The sequence below is a fragment of the Balaenoptera musculus genome, chromosome 6 (genome assembly GCF_009873245.2).
Source record: "Balaenoptera musculus isolate JJ_BM4_2016_0621 chromosome 6, mBalMus1.pri.v3, whole genome shotgun sequence".
Taxonomy (NCBI): domain Eukaryota; kingdom Metazoa; phylum Chordata; class Mammalia; order Artiodactyla; family Balaenopteridae; genus Balaenoptera; species Balaenoptera musculus.
In genome coordinates this window covers 109341861-109362648 of record NC_045790.1, presented here as the reverse complement: position 1 = coordinate 109362648, position 20788 = coordinate 109341861, and the positions used below count along the sequence as shown (strand labels likewise).

At 42.6% G+C, this 20788-nt stretch overlaps 1 protein-coding gene across 3 annotated transcripts in view; it reads right to left on the bottom strand.

Moving 5' to 3' along the window:
* Positions 1 to 20788, bottom strand: part of NUP188 (nucleoporin 188) — a 44913-nt gene that overhangs the window by 7677 nt on the left and 16448 nt on the right. For 2 of the 3 annotated variants that reach the window (XM_036854947.1, XM_036854949.1), the window contains exons 9-31: positions 19548 to 19759; positions 17736 to 17850; positions 16893 to 17093; positions 15908 to 15997; positions 13344 to 13409; positions 12242 to 12361; positions 11549 to 11675; positions 9933 to 10085; positions 9261 to 9387; positions 8964 to 9051; positions 8793 to 8869; positions 8536 to 8595; positions 7978 to 8092; positions 6716 to 6836; positions 6527 to 6593; positions 5735 to 5863; positions 5288 to 5427; positions 3954 to 4060; positions 2717 to 2923; positions 2428 to 2597; positions 1848 to 1917; positions 1374 to 1441; positions 747 to 942 (exon numbers count right to left, since the gene is read on the bottom strand). In XM_036854947.1, coding sequence (XP_036710842.1) covers positions 747 to 942; positions 1374 to 1441; positions 1848 to 1917; positions 2428 to 2597; positions 2717 to 2923; positions 3954 to 4060; positions 5288 to 5427; positions 5735 to 5863; positions 6527 to 6593; positions 6716 to 6836; positions 7978 to 8092; positions 8536 to 8595; positions 8793 to 8869; positions 8964 to 9051; positions 9261 to 9387; positions 9933 to 10085; positions 11549 to 11675; positions 12242 to 12361; positions 13344 to 13409; positions 15908 to 15997; positions 16893 to 17093; positions 17736 to 17850; positions 19548 to 19759 — 2826 coding nt within the window. The remainder of the gene's footprint in view (positions 1 to 746; positions 943 to 1373; positions 1442 to 1847; positions 1918 to 2427; positions 2598 to 2716; positions 2924 to 3953; positions 4061 to 5287; positions 5428 to 5734; positions 5864 to 6526; positions 6594 to 6715; positions 6837 to 7977; positions 8093 to 8535; positions 8596 to 8792; positions 8870 to 8963; positions 9052 to 9260; positions 9388 to 9932; positions 10086 to 11548; positions 11676 to 12241; positions 12362 to 13343; positions 13410 to 15907; positions 15998 to 16892; positions 17094 to 17735; positions 17851 to 19547; positions 19760 to 20788) is intronic. The other variant, XM_036854948.1, reaches the window with a different exon arrangement.

Below are 20788 nucleotides of genomic sequence, written 5' to 3'. Positions count from 1 at the left end.
AAGTCATGGAAGATGTAAGAGTGTGCCTGGAACAAAGGGCATCTATTAAGCTGAAGTTAGTAATGAAATCAAGATAGTAATCTGGATTCCCTAAGGCAAAATAGGTCAATATCAAGTCCTCACTCCACAGCATGGTGTTGTCAAAGCACGCGCGCGCACACACACACACACACACACACACACAAAAGCCAAGGAAAAATGCAAATTCTTCCCAAACGTTAACTCTCTCTCTAAAAACCAGTGCTCTGTAGACACACGTTGCAGACACAATGGTCTCTGTTCTTTTTCTAAGAAGACCAGGAAATGCCGTTTCTAGAACCAATGAAAACCAACTGCTCCCTAGAGAGGGTGCTGCTGCAGTAGTTGCAGCTACCTGCTGACTAGTCAACAAGTATGTACCTAGCGTCCACAGGGCACACAGCGTGAGAAGGCCAACTATGCACGTGCACAAGAGGTGGATGAACGAAGGGAGCCCCTGGACCTATCCAGGGCCGCAAAGGTGGCTATAGGAGGGTTTTATGAATGTCTGAAGGGATTTAAAATGACTTCTCTGCACTTTCTTTAAGGGTCTCTTGTTTGCCCCAAAGCCCTCAAACACCCCATATTTGGCACAGAACCTGTTACATTTTAGCTCTCAGAGAAAAATCCTGATTCATTCTTTATCCCAAGGGGCTATATCTGCTAGGCATCCCAGCATATCGTTGCTAGGATACCAAAGTGAAAACCGCACCCCAGGAGGTTCTTACGTGACTGGTGGCGATGATGAGAAACATCCTCCAGGCGGAGACCAGCATCTGATACTCTACCAGGGAGGTGCAGCTGCTGCCCTCTGTGTCAGCCGTGTGAACTGCCAAGGACTTGACATACCCTGACCAGTAGGCAAAGCGTTTCTCACTGGAAAATTTCTCGAGTGTATCTTTTAAAGATTGGTCTAATGAGCCCCTATGGTGTCGAGAAAAAACAAAACCTACAGTTAGGTTTTAAAAGCAGATGGGAACGTGATGGGCACAGACTGTTCCTGAGGCAGAGAAAACCACCTCACATGGGCTTAAAAGCAGACGGCTCCCGATCAGCTCCGATGTGTGGGGCTCACACTTCTTGCTCAATATAATGGGTTAGGCTGAGGCCTTTTCTAGGATTCCTCCTCCATAAAATCCCGAGCACATGGAGTTGGCTTCACAATAACTCTTTCCGACAATCATAAATGCCATCAATGGACTGGCCAGGGACACAGACCAGTGGCCCTCCATAAATGGCTCCAAACTAGCTCTCTCCTCTGCCTTGGCTCATAAAGCCGTGCCCTCAGCCGTAGACTACCATGGTCCCCCCGCCACAAACCTCTAATTAAAATCTCAAAAGGGGAAAGGACTCACTTAACTACATAGTATATCTCCAAGCAAATTATCTTCATGATTAGGGCACAGGTTTCCAGGATGCTGGGCTGTGGAGGGGGAGAGCAGAGAATCATGAGAACCTCTCCCCTGGTGCCCCGCCCTCCCACAAGGGAACAGAGCAGGGACCCAACACTAGAAAACGAGAAAGCACATTCCCTGTCGAATGTGAGTGGGCATCTAACTTGCAAGAGCAGAAGCGTCAGGTCCACAGTGTCTCCAAGTGAGTGGAGACCATAGAGCCAGCAACACAGAGCAGGGCATGCCACTCTCCTTCCCAGAGCAAGACAGCAAAGGGAGAGGAGGCAAGCACTTCTCTGAGAGAGAAGTTTCTAGTGAAGAAAACATTCTGGTTGTTTAATTAGGGGAGGAGTCACTTTCCACAGCTCAGTCTCACAGCCCAGCCTTGACTCCCAGGGACTTTCAGTCACCATCCCTCCCTCCACCACTGCTCACCTCGGATGTTTCTGAGGGAGGAGAAAGGGTTCCAAATAGTGGACTGGTTAAATTCTCCCAGAACTTGGGTCTAAAAAGAAAATACATGTTGGCAATCACATGTTCTCTTACCCGGTCCCTTCTCCTCTCTCCACCTCCCCTTGGTGGTTACTTCCCCACATTTTATCGCTCCCACAACCCTAACATCTGCTGCGTGGGCCGCTTGCTCCTACATAAACATCAAGGGTTCCATGGACAAACAGGCTCCAAGAGAAGAGCGTGCTCCACTCAGTCCAATGGCTTGAGTGAGCCACTCTCATCTGAATCTACCGTTTCTCACGAACAATGGTTTTGGGGGGTTGGCAAAAGGCAGAAATGCAAAAGGTGGAAACTCTAAGGTAAACACATCAGAGTAAAGGTTACGCCTGCTGGTGGCAGCTTTAAAAAGAGAATAAACTCCCACACACTGACCCAGGCACTAAGCACTTTTATGCATGTGCCCAGGGACCTGTCACAACAAATCTCTCAGAACGATTGTTACCCCATCTTACAGACAAGGACATGAGCTCTGGAGGTTAAGTAACTCCTGGGACAGACTCACTTGGTTCTGAGGACCAGCATGGCACTGTCCCGACGGTCCTGCCACAGGGCATGCAGAAAGGCAATGGCTGCACGGTGCAGCAGTGGTGGGCACCAGTAGCGATCCTGCTGCTGGGAATCAATCAGCTCCAGCACCACATGGAGACAGCTCCACACCCCAAGGCTGAATTCCTGCAAGAGGGGCAGGCGAGAGTTCAGCCCCACAGCTTCTGCCATCAACTGGACCCACAGAGTCCAGCAACCACCTCCCAGGGAGCTGTCTCCCAGCTTCATCCCAGGTGCAGGCTCACCTTGGAGCCATCACTGCCATCCTTCACCTCCAGATTCAGAAACAGTTCAATGAGGCCTGGCTGCGTCTCTACGGCAACTGTGAGGAATTCCAGAATCATGACTTTGATGCGCATGTCCTCAATCTTGCTCTGCAGTCGGGTCAGGAAGGCATCACGGATGGCAGCCGCATCATTGCCCAGGCAGGCGTATACTGACATTGGGGCCACCTGGTGGAGACCGGGACACACAGGCTTAGAGCTCTACCTCCAGAGAAACCTCAACAGACTCCTGAAGAAAGGTGCTGAACAACTCTCGGAAAATGCCAGAAAGGGAAACATTCAGATGGACAGCTCTGGGTCAAAAGAGACATCATTCCAAACTACAGCAAAAGATGCCCAACGATTCCCAGAAGAAATAGTAATCAACATAAAAAGATGCATAACCTCTCTCATGGTTAAATAAATACAAAGTTAAAAAAAAGATATTGATTTGTCTATTAGATTAGCAAAGATTAAAAAATTGATGAAGCCACTGTGGCAAGGATACAAGACTTGGGTTTTAGGAGCATAAACTGTTACAATCCTTTTTGGAGGGTAATTTCAAAATTTCTAATAAAAATTAAAATGTCCATTGATATCTATCTAATTCTTAGGAACTGTAAACAAAAGTTTACAGAGTTCTATGGATAAGAATGTTCACTACAGCACTGTTTAACACTAAGACAAAAAATAGCCCAAATAAATTAGGATGCATCCATTCTATGGCATGCCGTGCAAGCATTAGAGAATGAAGTAGCTCCAAATGTGCCCACACGGCAAGACTGCAGGATATCGTGTTAAGTGAAGAAAGCTAGACACAAAACAGTATGTATCGTGGAATTCTACTTTTGGAAAGAACAAAAAAGCTCACACCAAACATCCCTAAATATATAAGCACAGATAAAAAGAAATCTGGAGCAATGCGTACCAACCTGCTCATAGGAATTCTTGGAATGAGGAGATCATAGGCTACCTTAACTTTCTATGTTACATTTATCTGTAACATTTAAATAAACATTTTAAAATGAATTTGTGTGTCTTTTATAAACAGGGAAAAAAAAAACCTCTCATAAGACACAATTTGCGTGCGTGTGTGTGTGTCTTTATGGCTACATCATTTTAAAAGTCCAAGTTAGCTACTTCTCTTGGGAGAAAGCAAGAGTGGTCTCAAGCACAAAGTCAGTTTTCTGGGGCTTTGACTCGTTAGGTGGGATCCTACCGTGGCCAGACGTTTCAGTAGCTGGATGGCAAGACGTGGCAAAGCAGGGTCGTGTTTGTGGTAGATGTATTTGGCAAGAACAGCAATAAGGTTGTTCCCATGGGCACCTGAAGAAGTACAGGAAACAGTTTAGACACCAAAGCATGCCTGATTCAAGCTCTTAAGAGAGCCTTCTGTTCAAAAAGGCTCATATATGTGAGGGAATTTACTCTTAAGTACTTGGAGGGCCAGAGCAAATCTAGGTGGCTGTATCATTCTCGTTTTTCAGTAGCCAAGGGGACAGGCAGGATTGGGGGTAAACAGCTCAATCCAATTCATTAAGAGCAGAAAAATAGGGACTTCCCTGGTGGCGCAGTGGTTAAGAATCTGCCTGCCAATGCAGGGGACACACGTTCGAGCCCTGGTCCAGGAAGATCCTACATGCCGTGGAGCAACTAAGCCCGTGTGTCACAACTACTGAGCCTGCACTCTAGAGCCTGTGAGCCACAACTACTGAAGCCCGCGAGCCACAACTACTGAAGCCCACGCGCCTAGAGCCGGTGCTCTGCAACAAGAGAAGCCACCTCAGTGAGAAGCCCGCGCACCGCAACGAAGAGTAGCCCCCACTCGCCGCAAAGAGAGAAAGCCCGCGCACAGCGACGAAGACCCAACACAGCCAAAAATAAAAAAAAATAATAGATTAAATAAATCAAAAAAAAAAAAAAAAGAGCAGAAAAAGATACGTTTTTAAGAAAACATCCTTTTAACAAATAGGTTAGGAAAACCTAACCACATCACATTAAAGTGCCATCACATTAAAGCATGGCACTGAAATGCTAAAAATCCCAAAATGATACAGCTCAAAAAAGGTTGTAGACGTTACCCAAACGTCTACTTGAAAATGAGGAAACTGGGTCCCAAAGAGATTAAATGAGTAGTTTAAGGTCAAAGAGTAATAACAGTCAATACTAAACAGGTACCAGGTTTTACAAGTAGCAATTTAATCTTCATTATAATCTCATAAGGTAGATACTGCTATTATCCCCACTTCATAGATGAGAAATCTGAAGCACAGTTGTTTAATTATGTGCCCAAGGTCAAAGCTGGTTGAAGTCAGAATTTGAACCTAGACAGTCTAACTTGAACATGTGTTCTTTACTATTATTCTGTCATCAATAGGAGGCAGAGATGAAGTATGATACAGTCTTCTTATTTCTAAGTCCAGGATGGGAACTGGTGATCATCCCCAAATTTCCTCAAAGAGTTCATCAGAAAATATTGTTGACCTCTAAAAACACAGCCTGAAGTATGTACTTATGGGCAGAAATGCTGCTGAGTGGAAGAAAATTACATACCATGTTGTGTGAGAGCCTGTTCCAGCGGGGACACCACATTAGAAGGAGGTTTCAGCCGAATAACATTGTTGGTGACAGAGAATGCCAGTTTCACCGTCTTGATCAGCAGCTGGCCCTGCCCTTGGCCCTCTGCCCCATCACTAGGGTGCCAAATGGAAACCAAAGTTGATTCAGACAACATGACTTCATTCGCAATATATGTGCTCTCATGAATTAGATTCCAACAATAATCCCAGAGTTCAACAGCTTCTTTTAGAGGCCCCAGTCCAAACTAGGAGAGAGGAGGAGCAATCAACTCCCTTTGCTATGTGCCAGTCTACAGAGCAGCCACTAGGTTATACAAAGGCTATGCCCTAGGAAGAACAAGGTTGTCTTTCTTATGCTGAAGTTCTTACAACATGCAGGCACAATAAAGATAAACGGTGGAAGGCGGCAAGGGAGGCCTACCTGCGGGGCTGAGCAGCCATCACCATGTCGATGGTGTCCACGCCGATGCCCATGACATTGACCACAGTCTGTCCTGCTTCTGTATAGGCCAGGCTGCAGATGCAGAGAGACTGCAGACTTGGGGTATGACTGGAAGACAGACGTGTTCTGAGTTACCGGGGAGCTGCCAAATTTACTACTGGAAGGAAAGGGTATTGTCCAAACCTAAACAATTGGACATTAGTGATACAGATCAGCTCTCGCTGCCAGAGGAAGCCACTCTGATTCCTTTCCTTAAATAGACCCTGAGAAACAACCTAAATGTCCATCAATTAATGGATATGCTTACTGAAATGAATCATAATTAATCCATACAATGGAATGCATGGAACCATTAAAACAAGACAGATCTATATGTAGTGGCATGGAAATAAAAGGTACAGAGTTAGTACAAGCAGAGGAAAAAACCTAGAAGATACACATTAACTTGTTAATAGTCCTGTTTCCCTATGAACATGCATAATTTTTGTAAAGGTCATAAAAAAGGTCTCTGTGTGTGTGTGTGTGTGTGTGTGTACAATTTCACTGGGAACAACCTTGTTCCCATTTCATTTGCTCTTCTCTCTTCATAGGGAGAAAGGAGAAACAGCCTGGTGGAAAGCAAGTCAGAACCCAGGAGCACTGAGCTCTGGGACTAACCAAGTTGAGTACTCTGGAAGAATGAGCTAGCTCTGCACAGCAGAAGCCTGTGTCTTCCCTTGCGGGCTGGCAGCATCCGAGAGTACCAAGCGCTAGCAATCACCCGCCTCCTACCTGCTGCGCAGGTCTGTTTCATGACACAGGTTCAGTATTGCATGAATCAGCTCCAGGATCAGGCAACCTGGACTCCAGAAAAGACAGAGGAATGACGCGGCCTTGTGTGATGAACCTTATTCCAAGAACAAGAGAAAAATCCAGGGAACCAGCAATTCCTCCCATCTTCCCTGCCCATGCTTTCCTTACCAATCTGTTCTCTCACTCCATGGGAGTTGTACCGCCACTTGTGGTAACTCGGCAGCATCTCCTTCAGCACAAACATGACACAGGGCACCAGCCCTTGGCTCTGGGTACTACCAAGCTGCCCCTACAAGAAACCATGCTGTGAGGGTTTATGCCACTTAAAGGTAAGTCATTTTGTCACTAGAGATTTAATTCCAAAACCGTAGGTCCAGAGGAAATCTGGGCAAACCTTGGCCATCAGTGGAAAAAAAAAAAGAAACATCAGAATACTCTAGTTCAACTGAATCCAAGTTGTAGGTTTCTCTAGAACAGAGAAAGGGACTAAAAAGACAATTGACAATGTCACAAAAGGCACCTACAAGAAAGAGACGGATGAAGGCTAAATCTGAGTAGAAGAGAGGTCTATCTTAAACACAGAGGATATAGGACTGTTGATGATGGAGAATGCCAGTTTCACTGCCATGATCACCAACCACTCCCAACCTCTACCCCATCACTCGGCTATCAGAAAGGAGATCTGACACTCCAAATTCTTTGTCCTAATATTACTTGTTACCAACAGCTTCCTTATCTTAAAAACGGGGCTTCTTTATATAAACATCAATATCTATATCCCTACCTGTACATAGGATTGTTTCTATCTTTTTAAGCATTCACTGATTGACTGACTCCTGCAGGCAGGAAGTGTGCTGAGTATTTTTCATGTGTGGCCCTCTCAACAACTCCATGAGGCAGAGATATTTATCATCCCAGTTTAGAGAGGTTCTAAGAAATTCAGTACTTGCCCAAGGTCATGCAGCTAGTAAGTGGTCAACCTGAAATGTAAACCTAATTCTGACTCCAAAATCTATGCTACACAAGTATTTTTCAAAGAGAGCTGTGACCCATTAGTGGATTGTGAGATAACTTATTAGAAAACATCTGAGTGCATCTTGCATAGTAAGAGTAGTGTTGTACTGTGAAACTCTGCTTTAGAAGTAAACATACAATGTGTATCCTGGGATATGATGTAATGTGTACATATTACCCTGGGCTCTGTCAAAATAGCTTGAGAGTTGCTGCGTTATACCATACAGCCTCTGAGTATTAAATAAGTTAACATAGATAAAGCATCTACTATAGAATCTGGCACACAATAAATACTCAATACACAGAAACTGTCATCACCATAACCTCAGGACAACTGGTCTAGCTGCAAACAAAATGACTCCAGTAGCTGGGGGCAGGGAAACTATTTCAGATGCTTCTATCTGATTAGATTTTACCTTGACAAGAGTGGTGATCAAGCGCAGAAAGGCAACAGTGACTCCATACTCGCCCTGGGGCTGTTCACTATTCATCAAGAGGTTTCCATACCCTCCAGCATTCATCCCCTCGGCACTGGCAAAAGACAGAGAGGCAGAGGGAAAAAAAGGTTTCAAAAAATTATAATCACAGAGCATTCTTCTTATTATTTAGATGGCTTGGGCATAAAATAGGAAAGCTCTGCAAAGGAATTAATCAAATCTAGGCTATTTAATACCCAGGGTAAGCATTAAAGACTTTATTGATATACAACCTCAAAAGTGAAAAATCAAATAAACATGAGGAAAACATCCTCATCTTGTAAGCAAAAGAAAGCAAGGAGAGAATGTTCAGGTAGTAAGATGGAGCCTGTGTATTAATAACTGGTCTACCAGGCAAGCTCGAGTGGCCATGAATCAAGGAAAAGTACTGAGTGACTATGGCTTAAAAAGGGGAAGTTGAGCCTCTGGATCCAGAAACCTCTGGACTCTCTAGACTGGAAAGTTAACTCCCACGTACCTAAGGTGAATGAGAAATACCTCTTTCTCTCTCTGTCTCTCTCTCTCAGGCTTTGAAGACTGTGAACCATCAGTGCTGGCCTAAGAGGAAAGCAGCCTCTGTGCCCCAAGTCCCATCACCTCTTTTGCCTTGCCCTCACTCATTTCCGGTGAGAGGGCTGAACAGACAAGGAGCAAACGGGCAGAGAAGCATCTTTAAAACTAACGAAGCTAGTTTAGATCTGAAATGTATATGGTACTCCCAGGGAATATACTCTAATCCCTAAGACCTGGCTCACCTAATCATCTGACTCATGTTGGAGACCTGGTGGGCCACGAAAGGTAAAAAGCCTGTGTGACGAAGATCAGTCCAGACCTGAGAAGGGAAAAGAAGAGTCAAATGTCCATGTGTCTTCAGGTATACACCAAGCGTGACATTTTTCGGCTGTTAGGAAGACTTGGTGTCTCACCTTTGCTGGGTTCCGGGCAGCCAGAACGGTCAAGCAATTGACACAAGAAGCAATGACATCCACAGGCCGGGAGATCACGGTCGTTAACCTGGTTGGAGAACAGTGCACTGTACTCAGTAAAATGAATAATACGACTTGTTCCATCACAAATATTTTCCAGTTCTCTCTTCCCAAATCCCTCCTGGCAGCAGGGATGTGAAAACAGGAAAGCCCTCAGCTGGGGATAGATACCATACCAGGGCTGTCCACAGTGGAACATGTGCGGACTTTAGCCCAGTGGAGTTACCAGATACTGACCGCTGCAGCAGCATGTAGATGCGGGACGTGATGGGCAGGAGACAGTCTGCTATCGACAGGTCTGTACTGATGACCTTATGGACCAGATCAATGATGGGTCTGACCCGCTGGCAGTGCTGAATCACATCTGAGGGGGAAGGAAGCTTGTGATCTCAATGAAAACAATTCCTTTAAGATCACTGAACAGGGACTTCCCTGGTGGCGCAGTGGTTGGGAGTCCACCTGCCAATGCAGGGGACGCGGGTTCAAGCCCTGGTCCGGAAGGATCCCACATGCCGTGGAGCGACTGGGCCCATGCGCCACAGCTGCTGAGCTTGTGCTCTGGAGCCCGCAAGCCACAACTACTAAGCCTGAGTGCTGCAACTGCTGAAGCCTGCGTGCCTGGAGCCCGTGCTCCGCAGCGGGAGAGGCCACCGCAATGAGAAGCCTGCGCACCGCAGCGAGGAGTGGCCCCCGCTCGCCGCAGCTGGAGAGGGCCCGCGCACAGCAGCGAAGACCCAACACAGCCAAAAAAAAAAAGATCACTGAACAGTCTCTGAGACCCAGATGAACAAATTATGCTAATCACAATCTGGAAGGTTCTGAATCTTATCTTGAAATTCTCTATCTTCCAAATCCTCTAAGCATGTCCATTTTTCTTCCCACAGAGATGTCTCCCAAAGCTGACCTCACCTGCGGTGGAAACAACATGAAGCAGCATTTCAATCTCACAGGTGAAGAGGGTCCAGCTGCTATAAGAGTATTCCCAGCGTACCAGGTAGGCCCTATCGTCCAACATTACTTGGCCCACAGTGCCTTGAGGTATGCGAAGGTTGGTCTGACCCCCTAAGGAAGGGAGAGAGAGAAATTAGTCTAATAGGAAGAGGTGACTCCTATTACAGACAGCAATATTTAATCACACAGAGATGCATAGTTTCTATTCCTAGTATCCAACACTGCTACAGCTTTTTCCATTAAAAAGAAAAAGAAAAACAAAACCCCTCTCTTGTCATTAGGGAAGTGACTCTTTCCATGTGTCTGAAAAACAGCTGAGTGCAGAGTGGTTCTCCACTCAAATGATGACTATAGGAAGACCACCTTATGGGACAGTAGGTGCCTGGGTGACTGGGTAAGTCAGTAATGATGCCGAGATTAGGACAGTAAGGCTGTTACTCTTAGACACTGCCAGTAGGAAAGGAAATTGCTACAACATTTTTCTACAACTTAATTTGACATTACCATTCAAAACTTTTTATTATTTTTTTAAAATTGTGGTAAAAAAATACATAAAATATACCATTTTAACCATTTTTAAGTGTTCAGTCCAGTGGCGTTAAGTACATTCACATGGTAATGCGACCATCACTACCATCCACCCAAAGAACTGTTTTCATCTTGCAAGACTGAAATTCTATACCCATTAACCAATAATTCTCCATTACGCCATCCCTCAGCCCCTGTGACCACCATTCTACTTTCTGTCTCTGTAAATCTGACTACTCTAAGTACCTCATATGAGTGGAACAGTGTTTGTTCTTTTGGGACTGTCTTATTTCATTTAGCATCATGCCTTCAAGGTTCACCCGTGTTATAGCATGTGTCAGAATTCCTGTTCTCTTTCAGGCTGAATAATATTCCACATTTTGGCTCTTAGGAAGACTTGATGTCTCACTTATATATACCACATTTTTTAAAATCCATTTCATCTGTCAGTGGACATGCATTTAAAAATTTTATTGTATATACCCTTTTACCCACAATCCCACTTTGGGGATTCTATATACTAAAAATAAAAGCACTAGTATATAAAGGTATATGTCCCCAAAGCAGCATTGTTTATAGTGGCAAAAACCTGACACAGCCTAAATGTCCTCTGGAAGGGAAAAGATAAAAAATTATGGGACATCAAGAATAATTACATAGTTACTAAAAAGAATGAGTCAGATCCACATGTAATAAAATCAGTTCGCAGAATGAATTTGTGAGAGAACACAGAAATGTGCAAAAGGACACACACCAAACTCTTAACGTTAATCATCTGATGGAGACAGGTCTGAAGAGAGATTAGCTTTTTAAAATGTATCTCTGCATTGTTTCCCTTGTTATAATGAACATGCATTATTTTTGAAGTAAAACAATCTAATGATGGAAAAAAGTGAGAAACTAATAATTTATCAGCAAATCAACAAGCACAGTGGAGAGGAGAAGGACCTGCTTTAAAGGCACCCATGTGAAATATTAAAACAGCAGTAAGGTCCACACAGAGGCCATGGAAAAGAGACAACTGAACCAGGGTCTGCCTATCTTACCAAGAGGGTAAAGAAGTTTGGGTGTTTGCCTCCGCCAGAGAGTTCCATCTTCATGGGAGATCACATCATGGGGCTTGTGCTTATAAAGTTCATTGTAGAAAGACATCTTATCCAAGAAACTATACACCTGCCAACACACAGAAAAAAAAACTCAGCCACACATTTACCAGGGGGACATTTAAGGGGTCTTTCCCATCTGCTTTTCTGCTCTTTTAGCCAGACTGTGTGGCCAGCCAGACTGTGCTGACTCTCAAACTTCTTACAGACCCACCCCTGTGACTTTTCTTAGACTTGCCCCTGCACTCCTTGTCCAATCCTTATTATTCTTTAACACCCAAGTCAAGGCCCCCCTCACTCCACAGAGAGTTGCCTCTCCTGAACAGTATGGTCTTTACCACTCAGATGACATTAGTTACATACCACCTGGCTTTATTACTTATTTCTTAGACCCCTTACTCTCTTCCATCTAGATACTAAGGGACTTCACATTTTGTCTCACTCCCACAATACCTACAACAGGTACTTAATAAAAAGATTTAAATTTAATTTTATAGAACTGATGCACTATCTTTGGCATTTTTCATTCAACCTCAGACTAGTTCTTGCCATGGCAATGAAATTTCAATGTGGAAAGCAAAAAGGATCCTAAAAAACATCTCCTACTCTATTTAGGCATCTAACTGAACAACCTACCTTCTTGGCAGTAGACTTCCCTGATACGAGGGCTTGTAGCAATTGCAGGAGTGGGGAGAGGAGATGGGGAAACATTCCACATACACTGTCCAGAATGATCCCAAGACCAGAGGTTGGCTCCTATGATGGAAGGGTAGAAGTCACCGATCTTCACATTATCCATGGATTAACACATCTCTGAACTGCCCAGCAATCATAAGGGAAAGTAAAATTAATCCTTTCCTTTAGGTAGACATCATTCCTCTCTAATAATTTAAGACTTCCACGTTTCCACTGAAAAAGGCTATCAACAACTGATTGAGTCAGGACCTGAGGAGAGACTATTGCTGCCTCCAGTGACATCTGCCATCCTCTCCATAGGAAAACACCATTCACCTGTGCATGACCTGTTTCCACTAACGTGAAAAGCACCCACAACATGTCAGCAGATAGCACCACACACACGAGCAACATATCCTCAATCTGAATTTTGTTTCCCACCGGCTTCTCCCTGGAACACTGATTCTGTTAAGACTGGATAGCATCTCAGGAAAAAGAGGATAAGATATACAGGCAAATCAGTCAGGCCACAGTTTAAGGGAAAACATTTATTCATCAGCTGGACCTTGAGGCTTGAGGCCGTTAATGGTAAGACTAAGTACTGGTGAGAAACTGTTCTCTCCAAAGCCATATTCTTACTCTAAACTTGTTACAATATTCTGAAATTTCTTAAGACACAATTACAATCGCCCAGTGGTACGTTTAGGAGTTATAGCACTACTGGTGCCTGAGACTCTCAATGTAAAAAAAGAGTTGATGGGTAGGAGAGACAACACACTGGTTAATAATGTGGACTAGGGACTCAAGTCAGACAGAACTAGATCTTGATCTTGATTGTCTAGTTGTGACTAGCTTGGGCAAATCACTTCACATCTCCGAGCATCACATTTCCTCACACGCAAAATGGTGACGATAATAATACTACCCAATCCATAGATTTTTGTATAGATTATATGAGAAAATAGACTTAAAAGCTTAGTATAAGACCTATCACAACGTAAGTGTTTAATAAATTCTTCTGCTACAGAGAATACCATAGCATGGCTCCCTCTGACATACTTACTGTTCCCCAGAACAGTTCTGGAAGAGAAGGGTCTGCCAGGACTTCACATGCTGTGTCGATTACATCCTGTTGGGGAGGGAAGAAGAAAATGCTTATTTTCCCTAGTTGAACCAGTCCATCTTTTTTTAACTGTATTCTGTTAAAATAAAAACATGAATAATACCTTCATATAGTATGTCAGAAAGAATTCTGGGATTAAAAAGTAAGGGATGTAATCTTAATCTGTTGTATGATCTTAGGCAAATTAACCTTTCTGAACTTCAAATTCTAAAATGGGGCTTCCCTGGTGGCGCAGTGGTTGAGAATCTGCCTGCTAATGCAGGGGACACGGGTTCGAGCCCTGGTCTGGGAAGATCCCACATGCCAGGGAGCAACTGGGCCCGTGAGCCACAACTACTGAGCCTGCGCATCTGGAGCTTGTGCTCCGCAACAAGAGAGGCCGCAATAGTGAGAGGCCCGCACACCGCGATGAAGAGTGGCCCCCGCTTGCCGCAACTAGAGAAAGCCCTTGCACAGAAACGAAGACCCAACACAGCCAAAAATAAATAAATAAATAAATAAATAATAAAAATAAAGGAATTCCTTTAAAAAAAAAAAAATTCTAAAATGGTGAAACTATTATCTGCTTCACAGTGTTGTCATAAGGATTAAATGAGATAATGTACGAGAAAATGAACTGTGAAGTTTAAAATGCCACGTTAATGTGAGGTACTACTAGATTCAGCTAAACTATGCTCCTAGAGGTCAAGAATAACGCCTTTTTAAATTTTTCATCCCCAGCACCTGGCACAGAGTTTGGCACACACTGGGAATCTAGTGAAGGCTTATGAAATGATTTATTGAAAAAATTCCAAGTACTAGGACACCTGTAACCCCAAAATGTTAACACCAATACTCCAGGCATATAGTAGGGTCCAAATGTGACCAGAATTTTGGCAAAGGATGCAAAGCTTGTTCTATGCTCCTAGAGCTTTGGAAATTGAGTCTTTCAATTAACACCAATTTCTTTTCTCTCCAATGATAAGAAATATTCATTTTCATCAACTTAATCAATTTCTTCAATTTCCAAAATAAGTCACTCATCATAAATGAATACAATGACTTAGTTATAAAGAACTCCCCAAATATCATTTCCCACTGAAAGGAACCAGGGCTCCTTGGAGAAATGGCAGATTCCAGGTCTGGGGCAAGAATCTTCTAAGATAATCCTGCAAGATTTTGTCATATCAGAAAGCAATAGAGCTATCAAAATGTGTAAGGGAAATGTCAAGCAGATTCAGAAGCTAATCTGAAAAAGCTCTTACTGGCCAAAGATGGGGCAACCTGAGCCTAAGAATACTAACTGCAGAAAAACAACAAACAAACAAAAAATGAAAAAAGAATAATGACTGCAATGAATTAAAACACAGCGAATATGTTTAAATCCATGAGTTCACAATGCCATGTAAAAAATAAAAAAACCTCAGTAGCCAACTTGGGATGCTACTAAGGATGCTAGGGAAAAGCGGTGAATACAGGAAAAGAAGCGTGTACAGTACTCTATACCAGAGTATCAAATAGTTAACGAGAGAGAATTTCTTTTTTTTAATTGAGAAATAATTGAAATATAACATTATATTAGTTTCAGGTGCACAAGATAATGATTTGATATTTGTATATATGGTGAAACAAATTTCTTTTTTATAGCAATGTTCCAACCAGTAAACGAAAGAGGAAAGATAATAGAGTCAGAATAGTGCCATTCCGTAACTCCTAAGGAACTAATGGATCTAGACAATGATATGTCTTGTGGTTACCATAGTGGACAGCACAACTACAGACTAAAAGAAATTTGACAGACTTATCAACCAATAATGTACAGATCTTATTTATTTAGATCCTGATACAAACTTATGATAAACTTATGACATTTATAATTAGAAATTTGAACACTGCCTTGATTATTTGAAGTTTTTTTTTTTAGATATGAGAATGGTCGTGAAATTTTACTAAAATATTCATATTTACTAAATGATGTCTGGGATTTGCTTCAAAATAACCAAGGAGGAAAGGGGCAGAAATGAATAAGATCAGCTGTGCACTGATAATTTGGAAGCTGGTGATGGGATCATTAGACAATTTTTGTCTCCTTTGGAATAACTTTGAAATATTTCATTTTAAAAAAATATTGCACAAGAGTATTAGCATCCACAGCTGTTTGGGACACATGCACTACAGAGTAAAAAAAATAGGTTACAAAACAGTATATACATTGTGATTCCATTTCTAGGGAATTATTATATTTTTATATTTGGAAGGGAACACATCAAAATGTTACATACATCAAAAATGTAACATATGTTATCCTGCAAGGTGGGATTATAGTTTTTTCTTTTTATCAGCACTTTCTAATTTTTTAATCATTAATATGCATCATTTTTATAATATAATAAGTGGAAAACAACAATAAACAAATCATACTTGAAGTAAATGGGTCTGTGTTATATCAGCTTCAAAGGGGTATCTTAGGAAGATGATTGCAAAGCGGGGCAGTGTAGACAGTCTCATGAAAGCCAGAAACTGACCTGCTGATTGCCCAGTGTGTGCAGCTCCAGCGAGGTCAGAACAAAAGAAAGGAGTCCATAGACACACATGCACGCGGTGCTAGTGGTACACTGTAATGACAAAGGAGTCAGTGGGTAATTCTGAGTGACACCACTCTTTTTTAGACTCAGCACAATCCCATCACATTAATATAGTCTCTGTAAACAAATGGGAAGAGAACCTGAGGCTTCATAATTCCTGATTTGGTCCCAAGATCAGGAAGACAAAGGGAGAAAAGAGAAAGCAGGAACCATAAATATTACAACATAGTCAAGAATAACATCAAAAAGGAACCATTTTCAAAATGATCAAAGTTTTTGTGGGGAAGAAAACCACCTCCAGCCTACAAAAAGGATAGAGTCTCTATGTGCTGGTATGAATGATGCAGCTGCCTGAACTGTCACCGAGATAAATCAACCAGTGACAACAAGTTGGCTGAGGTTTCCTTTAGCATGTCAAAACAAGCTGATTAAACTGTGTCACTCAAATTAAGTCCCAACACAAGACTCAAGAGAATTTCTAATTCATCCTGTACAGTTGAATGAATAAGCCCTCCAAAAAGATTTCTCCAGTCATTATGACCAAAGCTATCTTCTAAGAGATACTAAATGGCGCAGCATAACATACTGGCAAAGAGTCAGACATAGTTCAAACTGTATCCACCATTTACTGCCAATTTATTGTTTCTGTGGGCAAATTCCATCTCCCTCAGTCTCAATTTCCTAATGTGTAAAATAGGATGATAAGCCCTAGTGCACAGAAGTATTTTAAGGATGAAACAAGATATTGTACAGAAAGTGCCGAGCACGTCTGTCACAGTAAATGCTCTATAAAGGTTAGTTACAAAACTATTATCATTATCCATGTCCTTGCCAATTACTATTATTATTATCATGACTCATTAATGAGCTTCTGCCCTGCTCTTTGCCCACTCTCATGCTCAAACACCAATAGCCCGAGCCTCACATCATTTCCCCCACTGGCCAGTGAGCGGAGTAGTCGGGTCAAATACTGAAATACATTCAGCTGGATGGCTGTGCCACCTATCTTCCGGACAACACTGCTTGTCTCTTCTGGATTCAGGGTGTGACGGAGGAGAGCCCAAGCCAAAAGCACTGGGGTGTGATGTGGAATGTCCCCGAAGGTCAACATCAAACGGTCCATATCCTAATGAAAAGAGAAAACAACATCTGTGTCACTTAACAGAAAGGGTCAAGACCCTTCCAGAGGATCCTTCACCATGCTTAATAAGTCTTCCATTCATCCTCAGTGGCCCCTCTCTCCCATTCTGACATTTTACTCTTCCCAAGCCACAGCCACTTCGTTACTAGACCCCTCAATTACTCTTCCCTTTACCCCCAGTTTTCTCTGATTTTAAGTACTATTAAGATTATAAAATACATGTTCAAATAGAGACTCCTTAGAAAATTTCCCTGATCCTTCTAGAACTTTCTCAGATCTCTCCTCTTTTTCTATCTTTCTGACCATCCCATCTCATGTTCTTCCCCTTTCCTCTTCTTTCACAGGCTCCATAAACGCAGACAATGGCCAAGGTTCTGTCCTTGGGCCTCTTTTGTCCTTATATCATCTCCCTGAGTTACTCTACTTGGTCTCACAGATCCAACTCTCACCTCTGTGAAAATAACTAACAAATCTGAGACTTCTTCCAGATCCAATTAACTTCTTAACAATGTAGAACCACAAATTCCACAATAAGGAAAATTTTATGTGGCAGTATAGTTGAGTGGTTAAAAACTTACTACTAACTACAAACCATCTGAAAAAATTAAGAGGCTGCTCCAAGTTCACCTGACAAATAAGCCCGTCCTGGGCAAACTGGTGCAGTTCTCTTCTGTCATCCAAAGCACACTTATGCAAGGATTCAATATCCATGCCTTCCACCAGGATAAGGGCACTAAAGTAGCTGGAAAGAAAAATATCATGGTGTCATACATGCTACTCTGAACCTCAATGGAGACTAAGGTGAAATGTAAGACACTTTAATGTCAAAAAGGTTGAGTTATTTTACATTCTTTTTTTTTTTTTTAAAGAAATCCTAAGTTATTTATTTATTTATGGCTGTGTTGGGTCTTCGTTTCTGTGCGGGGGCTTTCTCTAGTTGCAGAGAGCAGGGGCCACTCTTCATCGCAGTGCGCGGGCCTCTCACTATGGCGGCCTCTCTTGTTGCAGAGCACAGGCTCCGGACGCGCAGGCTCAGTAGTTGTGGCTCACGGGCCTAGTTGCTCCGCGGCATGTGGGATCTTCCCAGACCAGGGCTCGAACCCATGTCCCCTGCATTGGCAGGCAGATTCTCAACCACTGCACCACTAGGGAAGCCCACATTCTTTTTTCATACTAAGACTTCTAAATCCAATATGTATTTTACACTTCCAGCACATCTCAATTTGACCAGCCATATTTTATTTTTTATTTTTTGGCTGCACCACTCGGCTTGTGGAATCTTAGTTCCCCGACCAGGGATTAAACCCAGGCCCTCAGCAGTGAAAGCGCAGAGTCCTAACCACTGGACCACCAGGGAATTCCCATGACCAGTCTTATTTTATTTTTTAGTTTTTATTTATTATTTATTTATTTTGGCCACATCATGCAGCATGTGGGATCTTAGCTCCCCGACCAGGGATCAAACCCACACCCTCTGAAGTGGAAGCGCAAAATCTTAACCACTGGACCATCAGGGAAGTCCACCAGCCATATTTTAAATGCTTGGTAGGCTCATGTGGTTTCTGCCTTCAAAGCACAGATCTAGTACTAAAGGTTTCTACAGCCACCAATTACATCTAGGCCAGATCAAATGTCTCAATGGTCAAGTGTGTATTTTTTTTTAAATATATTATTTATTTATTTATTTATTTTTGGCTGTGTTGGGTCTTCGTTGCTGCTCACGGGCTTTCTCTAGTTGCGGCAAGCGGGGGCTAGGGCTACTCTGCGTTGTGGTGCGCGGGCTTCTCATTGCGGTGGCTTCTCTTATTGCAGGGCACGGGCTCTAGGCGCGTGGGCTTCAGTAGTTGTGGCGTGTAGGCTCAGTAGTTGTGGTGCATGGGTTTAGTTGCTCCATGGGCATGTGGGATCTTCCTGGAGCACGGCTTGAACCCGTGTCCCCTCTATTGGCAGGTGGATTCTTAACCACTGCGCCATGAGGGAAGTCCGTCAAGTGTGTACTTTTGTTCACAGAGGAAACAGGCCTCAAAATGTGGATATACCCATTTCCATAAAATTCAAAGTACATAGACTATGACGTCAAAGAGGGCAGGGAATAAATACATCTCCCCTATTTATCACTGTCTGCTTAGCATTTGCACAGTGCCTGGTCTACAACAGTTGCTCAACGAATTTTTTGTAGAATGAAAGGATGAACTCTTAGATGAAAACAGTAAGTAAAAGAATAGAATGTGATACTTATTTTGAGACAAGATATCCCTCTCAATCCAAGTCTTCACTCCCTGAATGACCTAGAACATGGTAGTACACCCATCTATTTCCCCACCCATTAAGTGAAAAGTACACCTAGCCCCTCCCTTCACCCATTCACAGGACCACACTAATATCAATGCTCTAAACTTTAAACATTGTACAAGTTCTAAGACCTCAATTCAGACTTACCCAATCCGATCCACAAAAGGATCCATGGTCTCATCTACCAGGTGCCTGTTAGTCTGCCTACTACCAAATCCTTGCTCTTTAAACATCTTGGTTAATACCAATAGGTCCGTAGGTGCCATCTCAAAGTATGCATAATAAAGGAAAATAATTTCTAGCAGCATGGATTGCTCCCGAAGGCACTGAACAAACCAGCGAGACACCTGGCGCTCAGTCTGCACAACCAATGAAGAAAAATGGGAGAGAAATAAAGTCAGATTTTAAAACACATTTAAATCCTTCGTGTTATTTTTATTAGGTAAAACATGTATAAAAATAAGATTAAAAAAAAAAAAGTAACCCTCCCTACAATTCCTATTGCCCAGTTATCCAAATCTATCCCCAGAGGCAACCACTGTTAGAGGTTTTTGTCTTTCCTTCCAATAATATGCCACACACATTCATTCATTCCGACTAGTAGTTTGCTGGGGGCCAGGGGTCACAGACTAACTGCAAACCTACTGGATAGACAGAAATGTTCTATCAATATATATTGATCATGAAGGTGGTTACTGCATATAACTATATACAACTGCCAAATTCAAACTGTACACTTAAAATAAATGAATTTTACTGGATGTAAATTATACCTGAATAAAGCTGAGGGATGCTACAGATTTGTCATTTACACAGTCATTTCATGTAAGTGTGAATGTATCTATAGGATAAACTCTTAAAGTGGAACTACTAGGTCAAGAAATATGTGCTTTTCAATTTTTAGATATTGTCATAATGTTTTCCATTAAAAAGTATACAAATTCAAACAGCAAAGTATGAGTGCCCATTATCCCATCCCTTGGATGTGAGTGTTGTCATGTAAATATGTATTTCATTTGCCTGTTCTTCTGTTCGGTTTTGCTTATTGACTTACAGGTGTTCTATTTCAAGAACCCTTTATGCTATGAGTTTGTCTTTTGACTTTGCTTATAGCACTATTTTTGTTTTTTTGCCTTGTAAAAGTTTTTGATTTGATGTTGCCGGGTTTATCTTTTCTTTTTTCTTTTATGGCTTCTGAGTTTTACTTTAGTTTTATTTATTTACCTATTTTGGCCACACGGCACTTAGTGCTCCGACCAGGGATCTTAGTTCCCCGACCAGGGATGGAACCTGTGCCCCATGCAGTGGAAGCGTGGAGTCTTAACCACTGGACCGCCAGGGAAGTCCTGTGTTTTACTTTAAAAAGTCTTCTCCAATCCAAAAAAATA